The sequence below is a fragment of the Symphalangus syndactylus genome, chromosome 5 (genome assembly GCF_028878055.3).
Source record: "Symphalangus syndactylus isolate Jambi chromosome 5, NHGRI_mSymSyn1-v2.1_pri, whole genome shotgun sequence".
Taxonomy (NCBI): Eukaryota; Metazoa; Chordata; class Mammalia; order Primates; family Hylobatidae; genus Symphalangus; species Symphalangus syndactylus.
In genome coordinates this window covers 111,826,105-111,849,452 of record NC_072427.2, presented here as the reverse complement: position 1 = coordinate 111,849,452, position 23,348 = coordinate 111,826,105, and the positions used below count along the sequence as shown (strand labels likewise).

Here is a 23,348-nt window from a genome sequence, read left to right as displayed (position 1 = left end):
GAAAAACCTACAGATGAGGACCAATATGCTCATAAGCAAAGCAACAAATAAATTCTACCTGCTAACTTCATGATAAAAATACTTGAAACTTTCCAACTTTACACCCATCACCTACAAATCTGTCATCACCACAAAACTCTCAAGGACCCATAAGGAAGCAGTGTGATGACTTTGAAAGTAATTTTTTTTCCTTTTTTTCTTTAAATAACTTTGGTTAAAAAAACTGATAAAACACATCTCCCTTGTGACACTAATAAACATGCTCACGTTTGAATAGGCAGTCACTAGATTTCAGGAAAAAAGTAGATATGGTTTAGAGAGATGTTAAAATCGTGTATGGCTTAACAAAGAGTACAATATTAAAACTAGAAGTCTCAAGGTTTAAAAATGAGTTTTCTGAAGTTGCGAACTTTAAAAACTGACTTTACATTTTCATACTATTGAGCTATACCTTTATGATTTGTGCAGTTTTGTATTTCGATGATAGAATTTATCTTCCTAAAAAATAACAATAATTTGTGAAATAGCCATAGCCATGCAATGATTTATTAGCAAGTTGTGATTTTTCTGGTAAGTCAAATAATTTAAGACTGCAAATTTAAAGATGAAGGTAATGGAAAAAGTATTGCTGATCTTAGTTTTTAAAAATTTACCTTTGGAGAAAAATCAAAACTCTTATAGAGGTATCTCTTTTTTTCTTTTTGTAGTTCAAGTACCCTAACAAGACTGATGGAATTACAGTTGTATAAATATGAAGGACTACTGAAGAATCTGAAGTATTGTATTATTTGACTTTATTTTAGGCCTCTAGTAAAGACTTAAATGTTTTTTTTTTTAAAAAGCACAAGGCACAGAGATTAGAGCAGCTGTAAGAACACAGCCACTTTATGCAATGGCATTAGACATGTAAGTCAGATGTCATGTCAAAATTAGTATGAACCAAATTCTTGGTTAAAAAAACCCTATGCATAGTGACACTGATAGTTAAAAGATGTTTTATTATATTTTCAATAACTACCACTAACAAATTTTTAACTTTTCATATGCATATTTTGATATGTGGTCTTTTAGGAAAAGTATGGTTAATAGCTGATTTTTCAAAGGAAATTTTAAAATTCTTACATTCTGTTTGTTTTTGCTATTTAGTTAAATACATTGAAGGGAAATACCCTTGTTCTTTTTCCCTTTTTTATGCACACAACAGAAACACGCGTTGTCATGCCTCAAACTATTTTTTATTTGCAACTACATGATTTCACACAATTCTTTTAAACGACATAAAATAGATTTCCTTGTATATAAATAACTTACATACGCTCCATAAAGTAAATGCTCAAAGGTGCTAGAACAGATCGTCCACTTCTACAGTGTTCTCGTATCCAACAGAGTTGATGCACAATATATAAATACTCAAGTCCAATATTAAAAACTTAGGCACTTGACTAACTTTAATAAAGTTTCTCAAACTATATCAATATATCTAAAGTGCATATATTTTTTAAGAAAGATTATTCTCAATAACTTCTATAAAAATAAGTTTGATGGTTTGGCCCATCTAACTTCACTACTATTAGTAAGAACTTTTAACTTTTAATGTGTAGTAAGGTTTATTCTACCTTTTTCTCAACGTGACACCAACACAATCAAAAACGAAGTTAGTGAGGTGCTAACATGTGAGGATTAATCCAGTGATTCCGGTCACAATGCATTCCAGGAGGAGGTACCCATGTCACTGGAATTGGGCGATATGGTTTATTTTTCCTTCCCTGATTTGGATAACCAAATGGGACAGGAGGAGGATAGTGATTCTGATGGCCATTCCCTCGATACATTCCTGGCTTTTTTCTGGGCAAAGGGTGCCACATTGGAAGAGGTGGAAATATAAGTTCTGAAATCTGTAGGGAAGAGAACACATTAATTCAAAGGAAAAATTCATCATCTATGTTCCAGATTTCTCATTAAAGACAAACAAAGTTACCCACAACCCTAAGATCACATCTAAGTGACATTCCTATTGTCAGGTCTAAATACGTTAAAAACCTCATGTGTAATAGGCGTATAATGTATAACAGGTGACCAGTGTTTTCTGATGCATAAAGAAATGAATACACTCAAACACGGTATTTCCTAAACAACTTCAACCAGAAAAGACCAAAACATGGAACGAATGGAAGCTTGTAAGGACATCCTTGTTTTAGTCCAGTGGTTTCCACAGCTGGCTAAGCCAGGAGTCACTTGGAAGCTTTTAAATAAAAAACATTGGAGCTGGAGGCCATTATCCTTAGCAAACTAATGCAGAAACAGAAAATCAACTACCGCATGTTCTCACTTGTAAGTGGGAGGTAATGATAAGAACTTATGAACACAAAGAAGGAAACAATAGACAATGGAGTCCATTTGAGAGGGGAGGGTGGGAGAAGGAAAAGGAGCAGAAAAGATAACTATTGAGTACTGGGCTTCACACCTGGGTGATGAAACAATATGTACAACAAATCCCTGTGACACATGTTTAGCTATGGAACAAACCTTCATGTGTATCCCTAAACCTAAAATAAAAGTTAAAAAAAAAATAAAGATAAACACGAAACATTCATGCCCTAGCACTGGTCTAATGAACAATAATAAAATCTCAGAACTAGAGGCCAGGTATTTTGACAAAGCTCCCCAGGTAATTCTCATGTAGCCAGTTTAGTATTTGGGAATAATAGTTTTAGATTATCCCGTAAATCAGATGGGCACATCAGGTTCACATTATTCAAAGTGTTTTTATCAGCAGTTTTAGACCTCTCTGCCTACAATGCCACATCTTCTTAAATTTCTGATTTTGCTAATCTCTAATCTGCATTTCTAAGTATAGGATTTTTTTAAAAAATTATATTCTATATAGCATTGCATTCATGATAGAAAATTCAAAAGGTACAAAAGGGTAAACTGTGGAAAGTCCCTCTTTTTTTATCTCACCCTTCATCTTCTTTATCTTGACCCTTCTCAAGGGCAACTGACACCAAACATTTTTTAAAATATACCTTTAGAGATATTCTATCCACATCTATACACATTTTAAAAATATGTATGTATACTGGATTGTATCCTGCTTTTTACATTGATAATACATTTCAGAAACATATCAATACATAAAGATCTTTCTCATTTTTCTACAGCTAGATAGTATAGCAATGACTATAAATTAAATGGTCTCCTAGTAATGGGACATTGAGGCTGCTTTCAGTCTCTTACTATTAAAAAAAATGATATACAATGAACAAAACAATGCTGCAATGAATAACAGCACAGTAAATTCTAATATAAGGCTTTATAGGCATATTTTCGTTTCTTTTGGTAAATATTTAATACTTAAGAGTTGAACTGCTGAGTAATAGAAGAGTTACATATTTAACATTAAAAAGTGCCAGTTTTCCGAAGTAGTGGTACTATTTTACACGGCTACCAAGTTTATGAATCTAGCTGCTTCACATCCTTGCTAACATTTCATGCTGTCAGACTTTTAAATTGGCAGTTCTGGAAGAACTAGTGTTTCATATGGATTTAATTTGCATTCCTCTGATGATAAATGAGGCCATTCACATAACTCCTTTTGTAAAGTGTTTATTCACATCTTTTGCTCCTCCTGCCCTTTTTTTGAGATTACAGCAGGATATGCCCATTATTTTTCACTGCGTCATTTACCTTTTACTAGTGATTTGTTAGCGATTTTTTAAAAAATATATTCTGGAAATAACTCCTTTATAGATATATGTAATGAGAATATTTTGTCCTAGTCTATGGTTTGCCCATTTTCTTAATGGTTTCTTTGACGAACAAAAAGATGATTAATTTTGATGAAGTCCAGTTTGTCGATTTTTTTCCCTTATTAGTTACTTTTTGTGACCCTCTAGAAGAAATATTTGCCTGTCACAAAATAAAGATTATATTTCCCTGTTTTCTTCTAAAAGTGTCAGAGATTTATCTTTTATGTCGAGGCACACGATCCATCTCAAATCAAATTTTTTTTTTTTTTTTTTTTTGAGACAGAGTCTCGCTCTGTCACCCAGGCTGGAGTGCAGTGGTGCAATCTCAGCTCACTGCAAGCTCCGCCTCCCGGGTTCACGCCATTCTCCTGCCTCAGCCTCTCCGAGTAGCTGGGACTACAGGCGCCTGCCACTACGCCCGGCTAATTTTTTGTATTTTTAGTAGAGACGGGGTTTCACCGTGGTCTCGATCTCCTGACCTCGTGATCCGCCTGCCTCGGCCTCCCAAAGTGCTGGGATTACAAGCGTGAGCCACCGCGCCTGGCTCAAATCAATATTTTTGTGTATGGTGTCAGCTAAGTTAGGTTCTTTTTTTTTTTTTTCCTACACAGATCATCCAGTTGTTTCGGCACAAGTTCTTGAAGACTTTCCCCATTGAATTGCTTTGGCACTTTTGTTAAAAGGGAGAAAAAAGACTAACTGTATGTATGTGGGTCTACTTCTGGACTCTATCCTGTGCCATCAATATATTTGTATGTTTTTAAACCATTACCACACTGTCTTGATGAATATATAATAGCTTTGAATTAGTGTGAGCCCTCCAACTGATACTCCTTTTTAAAAATTTTGAATCAATTTGTCACTTCCTAGAAAAAAACCTTTTAAGATGTTCATTGATACTGAATTGGATCTACAGATCTATTTTAGGAGAACCGACACAATCTTCATTTCTTCATTTTTTAAGATATGAATAATTCTTTATCCCCTCTTGGGATACCTTTTATAAAACAGTAGAGAACAAAAATTCCAAGCTAGAAATTTTTTTGTCCTTATTTGATAAAACTTTTTTAAAGCCTGTGGCAATGCCAGATTCAAGATACTAGAAAGAAGAAAATCAAAGTGGGCCATTTGCACTAGCTTTCACACAAGGACTCACAGTAGTAGTGTTTCTCCATTATAAAATGTTTTGCTAATGAGTATTATGCCAAGGAGAAATGTTTTCCTTAAAAAGCATGTAAGAGACACCTTAATTTCCATACCTTTCTGTTATCCTAATAGTCTTTCAACATGAGGGAAAATAAATGCAATTTAATTTTAAAAGAAATCTTAAAAATTAAAGGTTAATTTGCTTGTAAAAAATTAGCAGCAATCAATTTAATTTGAGACTTACATTCTTGCTTAACAACAAATAAAATTCTGAGGTAAAATTGCCACACATTTGGATGAATTCCAGAAAATTCAATATACATAATTTGCAACATATAGTCCATCACACAGAGAAAAACAAAGCCTCAAATATTTATGGCAAGGGTTTTAAAAATGATCCTGAAGTACAAATACTATGTTTACTTATTTATATAGGGAATCTCTTTGGAAGGATACTAAAATAAAGAAAAAAAAACTGGTAATGAATGTCTCTGTGGAAGTGCATAGGACTGGTGGTTGGGGAGAAAGAGGACTTCTCACTATTATACTGTCTTGTACTGTTTGAAGTTTCATAAAGCCAGGTACATGTTATATACATATACATATACATACACATATACATATATCCCTAAATTATAATAATCTTCGGAACTAATCTTCCCCTCAAGTCTAGGAAGAATAATTCAACTGAGAAAAAAATGAGAAACCAAAAATTAAGTTACACTGAAATAATGTTCATTATGTAAATGTATGCTGAATTTAAAAGTTTAATTTATCATACTAAAAGCTCCAATATTCTGCTTCTTACTCATTAGGTCTAAATTTTCATTTTCAGCTCAACCTTTCCACAAACCTGGTATGTTTCATTACATTTTAATCAAAGCAAGTAAGTAAAAATAGGTACCTTTAAAAATTAATAGTAAGTACATGTACAGAATAAGGCTTAACTCAAAAAATCTCTATAAATTGTTCTGACTTTAAAATATCTTTCCTGTTGAAGAATGCTGTTTGGTCAACAATTTTTTAAAGTCCATTAAATGTTCTTTGGTATGTAGATATAAGTAGTAAATAAGTGAATGGATCTGTAAGTGCAGGCACACTAGCTATATGACTTTTAACTAGTAAAGCAAAAAGGGAGACAATGTTTCAGCTTGAGTAAAATATTAATTATAATATAATAAATTTAGAGAGGTTTCTGTTTAATCATGGAAGGGGAGAGAATAGAAAGTTAAACCCAAAGGTACAAAACAAAGTGTTACATACTACAAAAAATAAGTGGTAACTTTTGAATGAGATTTTAAAATATCGGGAATGTTTTACCATCATGAATTTTCTACTTTTTGCCAATTTTTCTGAAATATATTTATCCTAGTTATTGTATAGTGAAGCTGACCTTTGATAAAATGACTCAGGATGCCTATTTACGTGCCAGAGAAACAGCTTCCCCTTAGCATGGGGGAAGGCAAGAACTATTATCCAGAATCTCAAATCAGAAACCTTGGGCAATGCCAAGTAGGACTACCTGAAAGGTCCTGGCAATCCCTGCACATGCCTTTAAAACTGAGCTGTTTCATGGTTACCTGGTACACAGGACTTGCGGCTGCAGTCACCGAATTGGGTTTCACTTCCATTTCCTTACTTGTTTCTTCATCTGAAGAAGAGGATCCTGAATGATAATCAGAGGTAACCTTATCAAGGGCCCTGGTAACTTTCCTGGAGATCTCATCCTTGTTCTCATCTTCATTTTCAAAGCTGGCAACAATGAATGCATTGTTTTTCTCTCCATACCTAAGAATAAAATTAAAAACTTACAAATCTTGAAGTCACATCAGCAAGCAAAAAATGTCCATAAAAACAAAGAGATATGGACATGCCATCAATACAAGGCAAAGATGGAATCATCACAGAACTTGACCCTACACATTTAATATCCTAATACAGCTCAATGCCAGCAAGCAAACCACAGTTTTCTACTTCTGGTCTATTTAAGTATTCATAAACGTAACCCCATTTTCTTTCCTTATTTTCTTTCTACTAATTTCTAAAAAAAAAAAATTGTTTAAAACATCAAAAAAGTCCATTGTTTTGATTACATTTTTGTATGTACCAATGAAATTGGTTGTACGATAAAACATTCTGATGTATTTTTATTTTTTTGAGATGGGTTTCACTCTGTTGCCCAGGCTGGAGTGCAGTGGCACAATCACAGCTCACTGCAGACTCTACCTCCTGGGCTCAGGTGATCGATCCTCCAACCTCAAACCTCCCAAGAGGCTGGGACTACAGGAGTGTATCACCATGCCCAGCTAATTTATATACATTTTAAGAGACAGGGTTTCACCATGTTGCTGAGGCTGGTCCTGAACTCCCAGGCTCAAGAGATCCACCCACTTCAGCCACCCAAAGTACTAGAATTACAGGCATGCGCCACTGGCTGTTTTTTTTTTTTTTTTCCCGAGACGGAATCTCTCTCTGTTGCCCAGGCTGGAGTGCAACGGGTGTGATCTCGGCCCACTACAACCTCCACCTCCCAGGTATTCAAGTGATTCTCCTGCCTCAACCTAGCTGGGATTACAGGTGCCCGCCACCACGCCCAGCTAATTTTTCTATTTTTAGTAGAGATGAGGTTGCACCACGATGGCCAGGCTGGTCTTGAACTCCTGACCTCAGGTGATCCACCCGCCTCGGCCTCCCAAAGTGCTGGGATTATAGGCATGAGCCATCACGCCCAGCCCCAGCTGTACTTATAAATGTAATATATATCCTAGTAATTCGAGTCACAGATCAACTAGAAATTTCCTATAAAATTGACTTTAACCCCAATTAAATAAAAAAGGGGGCCTGTTATTTATACTCACAAAAATGAGAACTGAGGCAGTTATTGAGATTAAAGAAAAAAGACAGTTGTTGAAGAATATAGAGGTTTTGCTTAAATTATATTGCTTACTTCAGAGTTTCCTAGGATAACTACTCACCTCTCATCTTAATTTTTTTTTAAGGTAAGATGGAAAAAATCTTGTTATTCTTCCAATACATTTTTGAAGATTTTTCATTTTTTTTTTAAGTTGTCAAAATATGTAACCTATGCTGCTGGTTACTTAAAAAGAAAATCTGAAATGCAGGAAAATAGTGTAATAAACTCAAGTACAACCAAGAGTTTTTATTCAGTGGACATAGGAGAAATCCACAAATCTATTTAAATAGATTGCACAATGTCAACACTATCAAACAATTTCTAGCATCAGGACAAAGGATATTGTTAAGCAGTTCTTACAAAACATATACAGTTAGAAATGCAATTAAAGTGATTCTAAGTTTGAAAAAGGATAAAAATAAGTAACTCTAAGTAGAAATAATGCCAAGCTTTTGATTCAATAAAAATAGTTAGCTGATGTTAATTCATTTCAAGATAGCACACATCTCAAATTATTTCTGAATCAGAATGGTTATCTATTATAAAGTGAAAGGCTTAACTGCCATAAAGCCTTTGAAAATGTACATGAGGTTGGGTGCAGTGGCTTACACCTGTAATCCCAGAACTTCAGGAGGCCTAGGTGGGCAGACTGCTTGAGCCCAGGAATTTGAGACCAGTCTGGGTAACATGGCGAGACCCTGTCTCTCAAAAAAACGAAACAGGCCGGGCGCGGTGGCTCACGCTTGTAATCCCAGCACTTTGGGAGGCCGAGGTGGGCGGATCACGAGGTCAGGAGATCGAGACCACGGTGAAACCCCGTCTCTACTAAAAATACAAAAAATTAGCCGGGTGCGGTGGCGGGCGCCTGTAGTCCCAGCTACTCGGAGAGGCTGAGGCAGGAGAATGGCGTGAACCCGGGAGGCGGAGCTTGCAGTGAGCCGAGATCGCGCCACTGCACTCTGGCCTGGGCGACAGAGCGAGACTCCGTCTCAAAAAAAAAAAAAAAAAAAAAAAAACGAAACAAAACAAACAAACAAAAAAACCCAAAAAATTAAAAAACAGAAAAAATGTATGTGGAAATCTAGTAGTCTCACAGATCAGATAGATGAGTTCTATTTCTTCAGATGGCTATGCTGTCTTCCATTCCTATAGGCCAAATGAAACTATAAATACTACTTGAATATAGTACATAACTTCACTTTTCTATTCTTTTTTAGTTTACTTCATAAAAGTTGCTACAGGGGCTGGGCGCGGTGGCTCACGCCTGTAATCCCAGTACTTTGGGAGGCCAAGGCGGGCGCATCATGAGGTCAGGCGTTCGAGGCCAGCCTGGCCAACATGGTGAAACCCCATCTCTACTAAAAATACAAAACATTAGCCAGGCATGGTGGTGTGCACCTGTAATCCCAGCTACTCGGGAGGCTGAGTGAGGCAGGAGAATTGCTTGAACCTGGGAGGCAGAGGTTGCAGTGAGCTGAGATGGCGCCACTGCACTCCAGCCTGGGCAACAGAGCGAGACTCCGTCTCAAAAAAAAAAAAAAAAAAGGGGGGGGGGGGCGGGCATTAGACTAGTTTCTCATTCTGGTTCTGCCACTGACTAGCTCTGGTCACCACAGGCAAGTCACTTAATTTCCCTAGGCCTTAGTTTCCTATATGCTGGACGAGGAAGCTGGAGCTGGCTAGATAGTGGTTGATCTACAGCTGGTGACTCTTCGTAGTATAAAATACCTAAACAGAAGCTGGACATGGTAGCTTACATCTGTAACTCTAGTACTTTGGGAGGTCAAGGCAGGAGGATTGCTTGAGCCCAGGAGTTCACGATTACAGTGAGCTATGATCATGCCACCGCATTCCAGCCTGGACAACAGAGCAAGACCCTCTCTCTAAAACAAAACAAAACAAACAAAAAATAAAATTCCTAAACAACTGAGTTCCTCACAACATAAAATTTGTGTTCTCTAATTTCAAGTTTACTTAGCATAAGGTTTTAGCAATACACATTTACCCCATGTCCTCTCCACAGTTGGAAGACTCAACAAATTTCAAGACAATCAAGGGTTAATTCATGTGTTAATGACACTAACGTAACAATGGCTTAGGCCTATCTTCAGTTTTGCCCGTTAATGGAATCAAAATTCAAAAATGGAACGGCAAGAAATTTGAGAAAAATTCCTGCCTTTGTAGAAAGAAACCTCAACCAAGGGCAAATATCTAATGATTGAAGGATCAGCATTATTAACTCAGATTTCTTTGACACCCAATTCAGTTCTGCATTTCTCCCTTTGTACTATTTTGGTATGAGGGCTCTCTCTTCATGGTAAGAGAAGCTGCTGACTATACTACTATAACATTACAATATGCAGTCGATCCCTTAGGAGAATTAGTAAACACCTGGACAACTTTTAAACTTTCTATTTTTCAATGATCACTGGTAAAACATCAAGGCTAATTTAGTTATTTAGAAACAATCAATAGTATCTAACACTCTGTATTGGGGGAAAAAGGATTGCAGAAATCACCCAAAAAAAAAAGTTGTAAAATATGTTGAGTAGATAATGAAGCTGGCATCTATTCTCAGAACTTCTCATCATAGGCAAGATTTATTTTCTATTCTGTATCACTAAGTGATAACCTTTCTAACTATATGGCACTCTTTGTACTCTTGCAACATTTTATTCTGTCAGAGTAAGTGAAGACTATGAAGAATGTTCTCAGTGCATCTCAATTTTTTTTACAATCTTGGTCTCTAGTATACCAATGAGTTATTATTTTTAAAGATTCTCAGATATTTGATCAATTGTATACTTGCTAGATCAGCTTTAATTTTCAAAATATCTACGTTTCCAGTTTTGGTGAAAAAACATTTCTCAATGTCTTTTTCCTCTGTTATATCAACCACCTCTACTCAACGGTTAATATGTCTTTCTTTTTGGGGTTCTGTTATTGAATGAACACCTGACACTCGCAGGTGATTTCTACTAGCTGTGAAAAAAATCACATCAGAGCCAATTTTTGGCAAAATTCTACATACAAATTAGAAGCCTACTGAATGCAAAGGTTTTCTAAGATTAATAAGATGAAAGCAAAGTAGCAGTTTTTTCCTACCAGGCATCATCAAGTAATGAAATGTCTACTGAAGTAGAATGTCCGTATAACTAAAGTTTTTATGTTCAGGTACTGAGACTTATTTTAAGCATTTTAAATACATAGGTCCAAAATGTTTATATAATTATGTAACTTGTTAAACATCCTTGGACATAAAAACTTTCCCCTGATGGTTTAGGATCATTACATTGAACATAAACTATTTGATTGTGTGATAACATAACTGTGCTGATTTTTTAGCTTTTTCATTTTTGCCTCTATGTCAGACCACATGACATTTTTTGGTAGCATCTGACTGATCAACGTTCTTTCAAATGCTGCTTCTCACATTTCATGGGTTAAGAAACCACACAACTAACTTAACTGTGTGTTAAATAGGAGCCAACTAGGATCTAAGTGCAGGTCAAATTAAAAAGTAAACAATTCAATATAGTAGCTTTTTGACAGCTATTTCTTATAAATGGAGGTCTTCTGCACAAGTTCAGTGGCCAAAGTTTTCCAAGTCTGAAACTAGCCTAAAGCAAGTCTTTAATTAGTCCCAGAATCTAAAAATGTTTATTTTCTCAGACCTAAATTTGAGATAGCTTGCTCCCCTTTTCTACCCGAGAAAGAAGTATTGGAGAATGTTTATCACAAAACTCTACCACCTACACCTGGTTTCCCGAAGCAGTAAACTTACACCAACCACTGGCAAATCAGGTAGTAACCTCAAGCGGTGGTCCTGACAAAATTTAATGGAAGAATAATCATGTAATTCAGCTCTCATGTCTTCACCTCCACCTTCATTGCTGGAATCAGGTCAGTCTGCAACCACCTTAGGAGTACATAGTTAGGGTTCCTTCAAAAAGCAGCTTTACTACAATCAATAAAGAGGCCAGGTGGTCAGGTGAATTGTACCTCAAAACCAAATAGAAACATCCGAAAGGTAGAGCCACAGGAAAATTCTTGCAGGAATTCCATGCCTCTGTTCATCTTCTTCCTACTTAGAACATCCTTCCCACCTTGTCACGTGGTCAACCATGGCTCATCCTTCACCTCCCAGCTCAAGTATCACCTACTCAGTAGTCTCCTGACTCCTCAACAGATGCAGTAACTTTCTACTTTGTGCAACCTACCACTGCATTTTGTACACATTTCTAACATAAATCAGATAATAATGTAATTTGCTTACTTTTCTTCTCCTTAATTTCAAACTGAACTACCTAAAAACAGAATGTTGCTTTCGTTTTTGAAAACCCCACAACTGAGAGTGCCTGGTCCACAAATAATGGTTTTTGAGCAAGTGGAGTTCAAAAAGATTTCATACCTAGCACTGATCTTTCACAACTCTATTCATTAGATGTGAAAAATAACTTCCTTTATAAAAATAAAACCACGAAAGTATCACTCAGTCACTTACATAATCAAAAAAGAGGAGGCTGGGCGCAGTGGCTCACACCTGTAATCCCAGCATTTGGGAGGCCAAGGCAGGCGGATCACGAGGTTAGGAGTTTGAGACCAGCCTGGCCAACATGGTGAAACCCGGTCTCTACTAAAAACATTAAAAAAAAAAATTAGCCAGGCACAGTGGTGGGCACCTGTAATTCCAGCTACTCAGGAGGCTGAAGCAGGAGAATCACTTGAACCTGGCAGGCAGAGGTTGCAGACAGCCAAGAATGCACCATTGCGCTCCAGCCTGGGCAACAAGAGTGAAACTCCATCCCAAAAAAAAAAAAGAGGAGAGAGGGAGAATAAACAGAAACAGAAACAAACCAAAAGTGGTTAGCCAGTATTATTTGGGATTAGCTTCTTAATTTGAAGATAGACAAGTGCACCGCCAATTAAAGATAATAGACACCTGGCGGAATCTAGGTGTCTACTTCTTGGTCTACAATAATCTTCTTGGCAAAGCACTACTAGAAAACTCCCGCCTAATCAGTTTCTTTTCTCAGCTATAAAGCAGGAATGTAACTAGTCCTTCAACATCACCTCCAGAAAAGTATTTCATAAAATTTACATCTGAGAGAGTTAAACCACCAGCTCCTGGCCATAAAGATACACAGGCAGGCCGTACATGACAGAATGTCATAAAATTAGTTCCAGCATGATCATCCGTTCAGCCTCTAAACTTGAGAACTCACCGACAGCACACCTCACATGGGTCCACCCAGAGAGTGAGCTCCTTTGGCAAGCCCAGGTCACTATACAAGATGCAGCTGTTTTCACAGGCTTTCAGGACATCAGGATCAACTCTCTGAAATTTATTGACACGAATACATCTACAACAAAGTGGAGTTACGTTAATGGATTTAAATGAATTTAATCATAAACGCCGTAATATCTATTCATACTTGCCAAGATGAGTAATAAAACAGTAATAAAAAAATACCCTGGTAGACAACCTAGGAGCATATCTATCCTAAAGAGATAATAAATGTGAACTACAGGCACAGAGGCAGCCTGAAAAAAAATGGCACCTATGTGAGCCCAAGGAAATCACTGGTACTGGGTCTACCTCAGTCTACCCAGAGACTTGACCACCCATGTACATTAAATGAGCACGGAGTATGAAAGTTGCACAAAATTTTAGAACTCTGAAGGTAAAAGTTTCTGTAGGCCAAGTTCCTATACAAAAAAATCTCTAACAAAAGGCCTCCTCATCTAATGTTTCAGATGGTATTTGGAAATGCTTATGACAAGTTCTGATCTGTCATTAACTTGCTTTTATATCTCAGATAGTAAAGTGGTAAGAGGACACCCTTGCTTTACCTATAATTGTTCTATAAATACACGGTAAGTGAAGGACACAGATTCATTCATATCACATACTTATGATTAAAATACCTAACTAACATGTTATTGGCTTATTTCATTTAACTTCTATTTACCCAAGGACTTTTATTTAAATAGTTGTCAAAATTAAGTGAGGAAAATTTCTAAACCAATAGAGCCCCTGTCCCATCTTTTTTTAACCTATTATACGACATCTACCTAATGGAATGTTTAATAAATACAAAAATATGCATTCTGTTAAATGATAAGCATTCTGATTAAGTAGGGAAATAGGGCCTATGAAGGAAAAGTATTTACTGCCTACAATCAAGAATCAATCAAGAGAACTTGGATTTCAGCACTAATCCTAGTATTTATCAGGTAAGCTTAGTTAAGTCACCATACCTCTTCCTCAGACCTGAAACTATACAACATGGAAATACAAGTTAATTGATAAATAGTAATTATGCTGTAAAATACAATGATATAAAGACTAATGTGCTATTTAAAGATTTTGTAAAAGTTAAATTATTAGTTGGTTTTAATTTCTATTTAAAAAATGAAAAAGTTGGCTGGGCGCAGTGGTGAGCCACTGTAATCCCAGCACTTTGGGAGGCCGAGGTGGATGGATCACAAGGTCAGGAGATCGAGACCATCCTGGCTAACACGGTGAAACCCCGTCTCTACTAAAAATACAAAAAATTAGCTGGGCGTGGTGGCGGGTGCCTGTAGTCCCAGCTACTCGGGAGGCTGAGGCAGGAGAATGGCGTGAACCCGGGAGGCCGAGCTTGCTGTGAGCAGAGATCGCGCCACTGCACTCCAGCCTGGGGGACAGAGTGAGACTCTGTCTCAAAAATAAATAAATAAATAAATAAATAAATATAAAAATAAAAAATGAAAAAGTTCTCAATAGGTAATAGGAATAAATGTTTCTACATAATAATATTAACAATAATAACCATTTTTAGGAATTTATTATGCAATGGACAATTTCCTAAATGCTTTGCACGTATTAACTCTTAATTCTCATGATCGTCCTGTGAGTTAGATACTTTTTTCCTCAGCATAAAGAAAAAGGGAGGCAGAGAGAGTTTGAGTAACTTCCCAACATTACACAGCTAGTAAGTGATGGATCTAGGGTTCAAATCCAGGCCACCAGACTCCAAAGGGCAAGTTATTTCCTTAATACTCAACCCTGTGTATATGTACTTATCTTAGCATCACCATTAACAATATAACAAAGGCAAAGTGAGAAAAATTATTTTCTAGTATGTAAAATACTGCTTAGTCCTTTTAAACACATGGTCTTATGCTATAGATTCTAATATTGTATAGGGTAATTTGAAAGATCTCATGTGCTCTGGGACCAAAAAGCGGTTAAGGATAAAAAGATGTATCTTAGATGTGTGTGTTTTCTTATCTACAATGAAGGTGATACAGGCTCTAAGCTTACAAATTATATATAAATATAGATGGCTAAAGAGAGTCTATGCTTCAACAAAATCTGCATACCTTACATGTTTTGTACTGTTTTTTTCACTCTACATACTGACTACTTATCCATTAACTACTCTTCAAAAACAAAATTTTAAAAGTTGCATAAAAATATTGTATCATTTACTTAATGTTGACAGTTTAGTTCTTTCCATTTTTGCAATTACAAAGTGTAAGAAACATCCATATTCATACATGTTCGTCTGCATTTCTAATTATACTTCTAGAATAGATTCTTGGGAGACTTACTGTTCAAAAGGTATGAATATTTTTACAGATCTTGATAATATTGCCAAATTGCTCTCCACAAGTATCTTATTTATACTGCAGAAAAACAATTTCAACTTACAAACATTTTGTAAGAGAAAGAACACTCCACCTACTCTATGGACTGAAGAGTCTCCACCTATTCTATGGACTGAAGTCTACAACTTGGTTAATCTTATATTCTATTCATTTTTATAACAGTAACAACCCACTATTTTCTCTACTTCAAATACAGCTTTAAAATGACTCAGTAATGATACTTCTGATCACATGCCGATTTAATCTTGTTTCAGTTTTTTTTCTCAAGTTTTTAGAATTAATGGAAATGAAATTGTACACTGTCTGACCTTTAAGTATTTACTTGACAGTGCCTCTTTTTTCAGTAATAGTATGGTGGCTTGGCACTTCCAAAAAGCCTTCATTCAATGTCAATTAAATCAAAGTAAAAAGCCTCAATGGTTCTAACTTACGAAAGCTGTTCACTCTATCAGAAATGAAAATATGCAAAAAAAAAATTAAGAGAATCAAGTGATAAGATAAAAAATGAATTGAGCCTGTGTTAGCATACACATTTCTATTTTAATTCACATTTTCCAATTTACTGGAAATCTCTGGATTAAAAATGAAAAGGAAAATATACTATTTTGATTCTCTCCTTGTCAACAGAACACAAGCTCATTTGATTTTCAGTACATGAGAAATTAGCAAATAATATGTTTGCCTGCTTTTTAGATTCCTTGAATAGTGCTGTACTTGCAAGAGCTCAGTGGCAGAAAGGAAGTCTTTCTGACATCAAAGCACAAAGTGTTGATTTGTGTAGGAAACTTTGGGGACATCAATATATACAAATAAAAGAGAATTTCTGTAGTTATCACTATAGTCACTGTTCCACTTTCATTTCTTGTGGCCACATCCACAAATGGGACAATGTTTGACAGCTGAGTTTAGCAGAACATTCTCAACTGAGGTTCCTGAGCAGTCACATAAATACTACAGTGAGCATGCCAGGGCATGTTTTATAGGAGTCTGCTCTTCTTTAACCTGTAAATGTACCTTATAAAGCAGAGTACAAAAGACAGCTGCAAGTGAGAATTATCTTCCTTCTCAGTGCCAAAACAGTGGTAGCACTGTGGTGTGCAGAAAGCCCATGAAAACATGGTGTCATGTAGACCTGAGTTCAAATCCCAGAACCTTGGCCAGGCATGGTGGCTCACGCCTGTAATCCTAACATTCTGGGAGGCAAAGGCAGAAGATCGCGTGAGGCCAGGAGTTTGAGACTCACCTGGGTAACACAGCGAGATCCCATCTCTACAAAAAAAAATTTTTTTTTAATTAGCCTGGTGTGTTGGCGCATGTCTATAATCCCAGCTACTTCGGAGTCTGAGGCAGTAGGATTGCTTGAGCCCAGGAGTTTGAGGCTGCAGTGAGCTATAGTTATACCACTGCACTCTAGACTGGGTGACAGAGCAAAAACAATACCACAAAAAAAAAAAAAAGCCCCCAAAAAAGCAAATCCCAGAGCCATTATTTACTAGTCATGGATCAGAGGTGAGTCACATTCATCTAGAAAATAGTTACACTGACTTCTACCACAAATATATAAATGAGATTATTCTTGTATTAACAACATATGAGGTGTCTAATAATCTTAGTTCCCTTTTTCCATAAAACTTTTTTTTTCAAAGAACATATAACATGTAATTTACTTTTAGATGCAAGATTCACTTCTTTCAACTCCTACCATGCCCATTAATGTGTTATTAGGGGTCCTCTAGAATTGTGAAAATCCCTAAGTATGTGTGATAAACAGAAATGCACTGTTAGGAGCCAGGCTATAACCACAAAAGACTAACTCCTATGACCCCATAGCATTGGCCTCCTGCGTCCAGGCAGTGGGACTCTACCACTCCACCAACAAATACTTGTTTTAAAATGAGTAAGGAGAAAATACACAAACACCCCCAGAGTTCTATATTTTGCAGATGAAACACCTGTAGACATGGTCTGCACGCCCTTTAATCATCTGGCCTTGAACCCACCTCAGGGGTTGATCAGCCTCTGCTTAATCCAATCTAATCCTTTACCTGTAGGCCTGTCCTTTCGATGGTTTTTCTGGATACCAGTGATTTTTATATTTTTCTTGAAGTATTAGGGTCAATTTCTCAGCAAACCTCTCAACTGCCTCTTTTTTCAACTTATCATGTTTTCGAACTAGCCTTGTGAAAAAGAAGACAACGGCAGCAATTTCGTTCTTCATTTTTTTCCCTGCAAAGATAAAACATGTTTTCTCAAAAAACCAAAATATAAAAACTGGGAAGATGAAGCTCTGTAAGATATACCTCCTTTACAGCTCTCCCCTTCCTCCTTCCAATTTTATCTTGTATTTCTTTGGCTTATATCTGGAGTAGAGAACAATCTACTTATCTTTAAGCCATAAAGGCCTTATTATAAAATACTACTTAAAAATCTTATCACTTAGCTTCATGAAGAAATTCCGTAAAGAGAGCACATTGCTCCTGTTGGCCAAAATAAAACCAGACCTATCAGTAAAAGAGAAGCACTATAATAAATGATACGACATAGATGTTACTGTGTGTGTCAATATTTAGCTGCAATAATGTAAGTTTAAAATTCTGTGAAATGATTTGAACTTTAAAACATAAAAAAAGTCTACTTTAAAATCTAGAACTGTAGAGCTATTTTATAACAGAAAAGTTCGGCAGTTCCTAAAAAGGTTAAACAGAGTTATCATACGACACGGCCAATTCTACTTCTAACTATTTGCCCAAGAGAAATGAAAACATATGTCCACACAAAAACCTTGTACAGAAATGCCCATAGCAGTATTCTTAATAGCTAAAAAGTGAAAACAATATGTTTACCGACTAAAGAATGGACAAATACTGTGGTATACACATGTATGGAATATTATTCAGCAATGAAAAGGAATGAGTACTAATACAAGCTGCAATATGGGTGAACCTTGAATACAGAAATGCCCATAGCAGTATTCATGACAGCTGAAAAGTAAAAACAATCTATATGTTTACCAACTAAGGAATGGACAAATACTGTGGTATACACATGTAATGAAATATTGTTCAGCAATTAAAACGAATGAGTACTAATATAAGCTACAACACGGGTGAACCTTGAATACATCACACTAAGGGAAAGAAGCCAGTCACAAATGACCACATATTGTACGATTCCACTGATATGAAATATCCAGAATAAGCAAATGTATATAGACAGAAAACAGATTAGTGGCCTATGGGGAAGTGGGAAGCCGAGAAAAGGAGCATTGCTAATAAGTACAGGGTTACTTTTTGGGGTGATAAAAATATTTACTAAATTTCACTATAGTAATGGTTGTACAACTTTGTGAATATACTAAAACCATTGAACTGTATATTTTAAATGGGTGAATTGCATGGTATATAAATTAAATCCCAAAACTGTTCTACATAAAAAATTTCAGCATTGACTTTCCGAAAGTACTCTTTCAGGAAGGGAGATACATTTATCCAGAAGTTAACAGACACAAAAACTAGTGGCTCTATCAGGACATATTTAAGAAATGGAAATTCAGGTCACCCACAGAAAAACAAACTAAAAGAAATAATCAGAGATTTAGCTACATTTTGGATTGCCTCAAAGGACTTTAAAATTGGTATATCTGATTTATCACTGATTAATCCTTAAAGGCAAACCGTTGTCCTAAGATTGTTTTGATGTATGTTCTGTCTCAGTGAGCTCATTCATCTGGCTGCTGTAACCTGGAGTTATTAAGATGCTGCATTTAGTAAGCAACATCACCTTATTGGGAGCCAATTACGTATTAAAAACATACAGCTTCTGCTATGTTTAGCATAAAAACGACTAACCTAGCAGTAGTTTGTGTTCCCACATTTCCAAAAAAATAAAGCTGATTGTTAGCTTTCTTTTCTCAAACTGCTCTTTAAGTCTCTCTTCAGAATGTGACTCCTTTATTCCAAGTGCAAATTCAAACAAGGAACCTCACTGTTAAATAAATTCTACACAGTTATCTGAGAGGTGTGCTGGCAGCCACAGATAGCCTGATCCTGGAGGGGAAGGCACACAAATCTTCCTCCCAGAACCCTAGAATGGGAAATTCACCTTCTACAGCCAGCTACCAGGCACTGGGCATGGGTCCACACACGAGTGTGCAAGTACACATAACCCCAGCCCACCACGACTGCTGTGCAGCCTCCTCCTGAAAAATGTGAGCCATTTCCACTTTGTAAAGCTACATTTATATTCCACCACCATACGATGAAAAAGAAAACCCAAGGCAATTTAATATACGGGTTGGGAAGAAAGTTTTGCTGATGGAACTACATTAGCCTCCACTCCAGCAAAGCAAACAAGGAACCACACTAAAGAAATTTACTGAATCTTTAACTAGATCATTCTCCTCATTCATTATATTTGCCAACTATGTGCCACATATCTGAGTTCTGGATTTGTTTTTGTTTGCTCTGCTTCATATAAAAAAAAATAGAAAAGAAGGAAAGAACCACTTAGTGGTTGCTTTTGGTTGTAACACAAGATGACCCACTTGGACTTTTGTTTTCCCCGTTTGAAGAAATGATAGCTGGAACAGCTGAAAAATAAGCCCACTCCCACCAGTATTCTAGGAATACCAAAAGGTGAAAGAGGGAGAGTTACAGTCAGGGCGAGAGCCACTAGAGGCAAGCAGGGCCAAGAAGACCTCAGGCGTCTTGAGTAAGTAGGCGTCCTCCACCCACACTCAGAGCAAAAGGCTCCCATTTTAAATATCGCACGGTGACGTCATCCCGGGACCTCGTCACCGCGGCGGCTGCTCCTCAAGTTCTACTTTGTTCCACAAGGCTCCTCTGCTCACGGTTGCGTGGATAAAACCCAAAGGGAATCCAGAATCAAGCTCGGCCTCGCAGAAGTTTACAAATTTGTACTTTTCCCTCCCTTGTAACGAAAAGCTAATCGCAAACGTTTCTAGGAACACATTTTTCTCCTGATAGACGTTCCCAAGGTGGAGGGCGCGAGAAGACTGGCCCGTGGGGTGAGGAGCCCCGGCCCGGCCTCAGCGGCGCCACAAAGCGGGCTCCAAACCATGAAGACGGGAAATAATTTTCCAAGGGGCTAAGAGTTGGACTTTTTGAAACCATCGAAACCTGCTGCTAGGCTCTCCCGCTGGGGTTTTGAGAGAGGTAGGTGAGGAGGGATCAAACGTCTCCACCCACTCTTGAAAGAACCGCCTTGAGCTGCGCCCAACTTCGGCAATCCCGGTTTTCCCCAAGTTCACGGGGAAGGGCCCTGGCGCCCAACGCCCAGCCTCCCCGACAACATCCTCGCCAGGGTGCGCCTGCCCCGCCGGCCCGCAGGTCCGCTGTCCCCCAGCGGGCGGCCCTGGGTTCGAGAACCCGGCTTCCCGGAGGCGCGACTCTCCAGCAAACAAGCGAGGCTCCAGAAAACCCACCAACGCGAAGGGGATGGGCAGAGTGGGAAGCCGCGGGGCTGTCGCCCACCCGGAGGCGGAAGGTAACGCGCTGTGGGAAACGTGGCAGGAGCCCTGAGGCGGCGTCTTTTTCCTCAGGCGCCCGCCGAGGGTCCCGCGGAAAGCCTCGCGGGCCGCCCTCGCGGCCCGCAGCCCTGCTCTGGCGCCGAGCCGGAGCCCATGCAACCTGGTTCCATCCCCTGCCCCTCCCCTGTCCCCGGTGCGCCGCCCGCCAGCGAGCCTTCGACGTGGCCGCAGGGGCGCCAGGACCACCCTCCCCCGATACCCACAGCCCCGCCATGTCTGCCTTTCCCCGGCCCGGTCTCCTCACCGCCGCTGCCGCCGCCGCTCTCCGGCCGGAGATTCGGCGGCCCAGACCGTGTCCTGGCCGGGAACTGAGGGCTCCGCCTCAACGGGCCCGCGCTGGGCAACAGGGAGCGCAGCGAACCTCGTCCGGCGCGTGCCGCTCCCGCGTCGTCGGGCGGCCAAGCGCGCGTTGAGAAGACTGGCGGGCGGGCGAGCGCGCACACGAGTGAGCGCAGCCCCAAAGCGGCGCGCAGGGGGCTCGCGGCCCGGAAGAGGGGAGGGGCGATGACCCGGGAAAGGGTTGGCGCCGCGCGGGATCGGCTCGCGCGCCTGAGGGGCGGTGCCGGGGGCGGGGCTTCGTCGCGAGGCCGCCTCCGAGCCCCGGGCCTAGCCGCACGGGAGGCGACACACCTTCACCCTGTCCTGAGCCTGGCGCACTCCCGCGACTGCGACGGCGCGGTCCGCAGAACCGCGGGCTTCCCTCCCCGGCAAAAAGCGGCGCTGAGGGCCTGTGGGACCCCAGCCCGGCCGCGCTACGTGCGTCAGTGCCTTCGGGGGTCGCGCGGGCTTGGTCCTTTCGGCTATCTCGGCCTTTTTGTTTCCCCCTCAGATCTCTCCACGCTGCACTTGACACCCTCAGGGCGGGATGGCGAGTTCTAGACCCAGCTCTCTAGACCCAGCTCTCTTGACCCGGGGCTTCATGGGGGACACGGACTCGACGGGAAGGGGAACTTTGCATTTATGGACAGATCCTCATCCTTGCTGTAGTCAATTACACGCACGTTAACCGTGCAGCCGCCCTGCTGTATTTTAGGCGGTTGTTGGCACTCCTAGTTGGGCCCTTCCCTGGCCCCTCACAGCAGGGACTGCCTCCTGTGGACGCTTGTGTGCTGCCCTGGCACCGGCCACTGTGTTTTGCACAAAGGAGAGGCTCCAAAGATGTTGGCCAAAGGAATGAAGCCTTGAGAGTCCAGGCTTTCTATTTCTGAGATACTCTACTCAAGGACTTCCCAGATGCAAAGCTTCATCTTTGAGCAAATACAGATATGGAGAGGGAACATTAACTTTCTGAAGAAAAGAAGGAACATCTTTTTCAACCTTTTTATATTGAGTTAGCACCATGGTCTTAGTTTTGTGAAAGCACTTTAATACATCCAACTAGCGGGAGGAATACAAGATATTCCTACCTTTTTGTTATTATTAAAAGAGGGCTAAAACATGTTGTAAATAAGTTAGGAACTGAATGTTCAAGTTATACAGTATATTGGCCAGATTCCTTACTAGGCCTGGGAGCATGTTTTCAGCTCAGTTTTATGAATGTTTTAAGTTTTTATTACTGATGTTTGTTATTATAGCTTATTAGCAATTCAAAATGATAATTTTTTTGGCAGTAATAAATATACCATCCCCCAAACAGTACAATAAACTTTATTTGTAAAAAAAAGAATTATACTATTCTAGGGCTTAGTCTACTTTCTGGTACATTTAAAGAGGATATTTACACCTTGGAGTCTTCTAGGAGGTGTGAAGATGTTTTTTTAAAATCATAACAATCTGATGAGGTTATTTTTACAGATAAAGGCCTTTAATTCTGCAGTTTCATAAAATAGCTAGGTAACCACCCACATTACTCAAAATTTGTCCAGAAATTTCTGTAGTTTAGGATTAGTATTTTGTGTAGTATTTATAAATCTATGGTCCGCATTTTCCAGTCTTAGAGCAGTACCATATTCAAAAAACACAGGCAAGAACCTGAAATCCAATTTCAAAATGACTTTTAAAAAATCCTCAGGCTGGGCATTGTAGCTCATGCCTGTAATCCCAGTACTTTGGGAGGTCAAGGAGAGAGGATCACTTGAGCCCAGGAGTTCAAGACCAACCTGGCCAACATCATGAAACCCAGTCTCTACAAAAAATACACAAATTAGCCAGGTGTGGTTGCATGCAGCTGTAGTCTCAGATACTCTGAAGGCTGGGGTGAGAGGGTCACCTGAGCCCAGGAAATTGAGGCTGCAGTGAGCTATGATGACATTGTGGCACTCCCGCCTGGGTGACAGAGCAAGACTGTGTCTAAAAAAAGAAAAAAAATTCTCATAGCTGAACACTGTGAATAGAA

General features: G+C 39.0%; 2 protein-coding genes across 4 annotated transcripts in view; one reads left to right on the top strand and one right to left on the bottom strand.

Moving 5' to 3' along the window:
- CXADR (CXADR Ig-like cell adhesion molecule) overlaps positions 1–1,471 on the top strand; it is an 85,833-nt gene extending 84,362 nt beyond the window's left edge. The window contains exon 8 of one of the 2 annotated variants that reach the window (XM_055279315.2): positions 708–1,471. In XM_055279315.2, coding sequence (XP_055135290.1) covers positions 708–749 — 42 coding nt within the window. In that variant the 3' untranslated portion in view covers positions 750–1,471. The remainder of the gene's footprint in view (positions 1–707) is intronic. The other variant, XM_063640657.1, reaches the window with a different exon arrangement.
- Positions 1,217–21,537, bottom strand: BTG3 (BTG anti-proliferation factor 3). Of its 2 annotated transcripts, XM_055279322.2 has the most exons (6): positions 21,258–21,393; positions 17,511–17,691; positions 13,035–13,172; positions 12,314–12,445; positions 6,476–6,683; positions 1,217–1,895 (listed from the first exon to the last, which is right to left on the bottom strand). In XM_055279322.2, exons 2-6 carry the CDS (start codon positions 17,681–17,683, stop codon positions 1,656–1,658), a joined length of 891 nt encoding a protein of 296 aa, XP_055135297.1. In that variant the 5' UTR covers positions 17,684–17,691; positions 21,258–21,393; the 3' UTR covers positions 1,217–1,655. The 2 variants fall into 2 exon arrangements, with proteins under 2 accessions (XP_055135297.1, XP_055135298.1); XM_055279323.2 differs by lacking the exon at positions 12,314–12,445 and having other exon boundaries at positions 21,258–21,537.
- Between the last annotated feature and the right edge of the window lie 1,811 nt (positions 21,538–23,348).

Bases quoted from the DNA above. Each gene is read 5' to 3' on its own strand.
- BTG3 (XM_055279322.2), bottom strand. From the start codon at position 17,683: ATGAAGAACGAAATTGCTGCCGTTGTCTTCTTTTTCACAAGGCTAGTT. The intron at 6,684-12,313 runs GTAAGTGACTGA...TTTTATTCTTAG, and splicing joins GCCTCCTCTTTTTTGATTAT to GTATGGAGAGAAAAACAATG. The intron at 1,896-6,475 runs GTAACCATGAAA...TCTTCCCTACAG, and splicing joins CCGCAAGTCCTGTGTACCAG to ATTTCAGAACTTATATTTCC.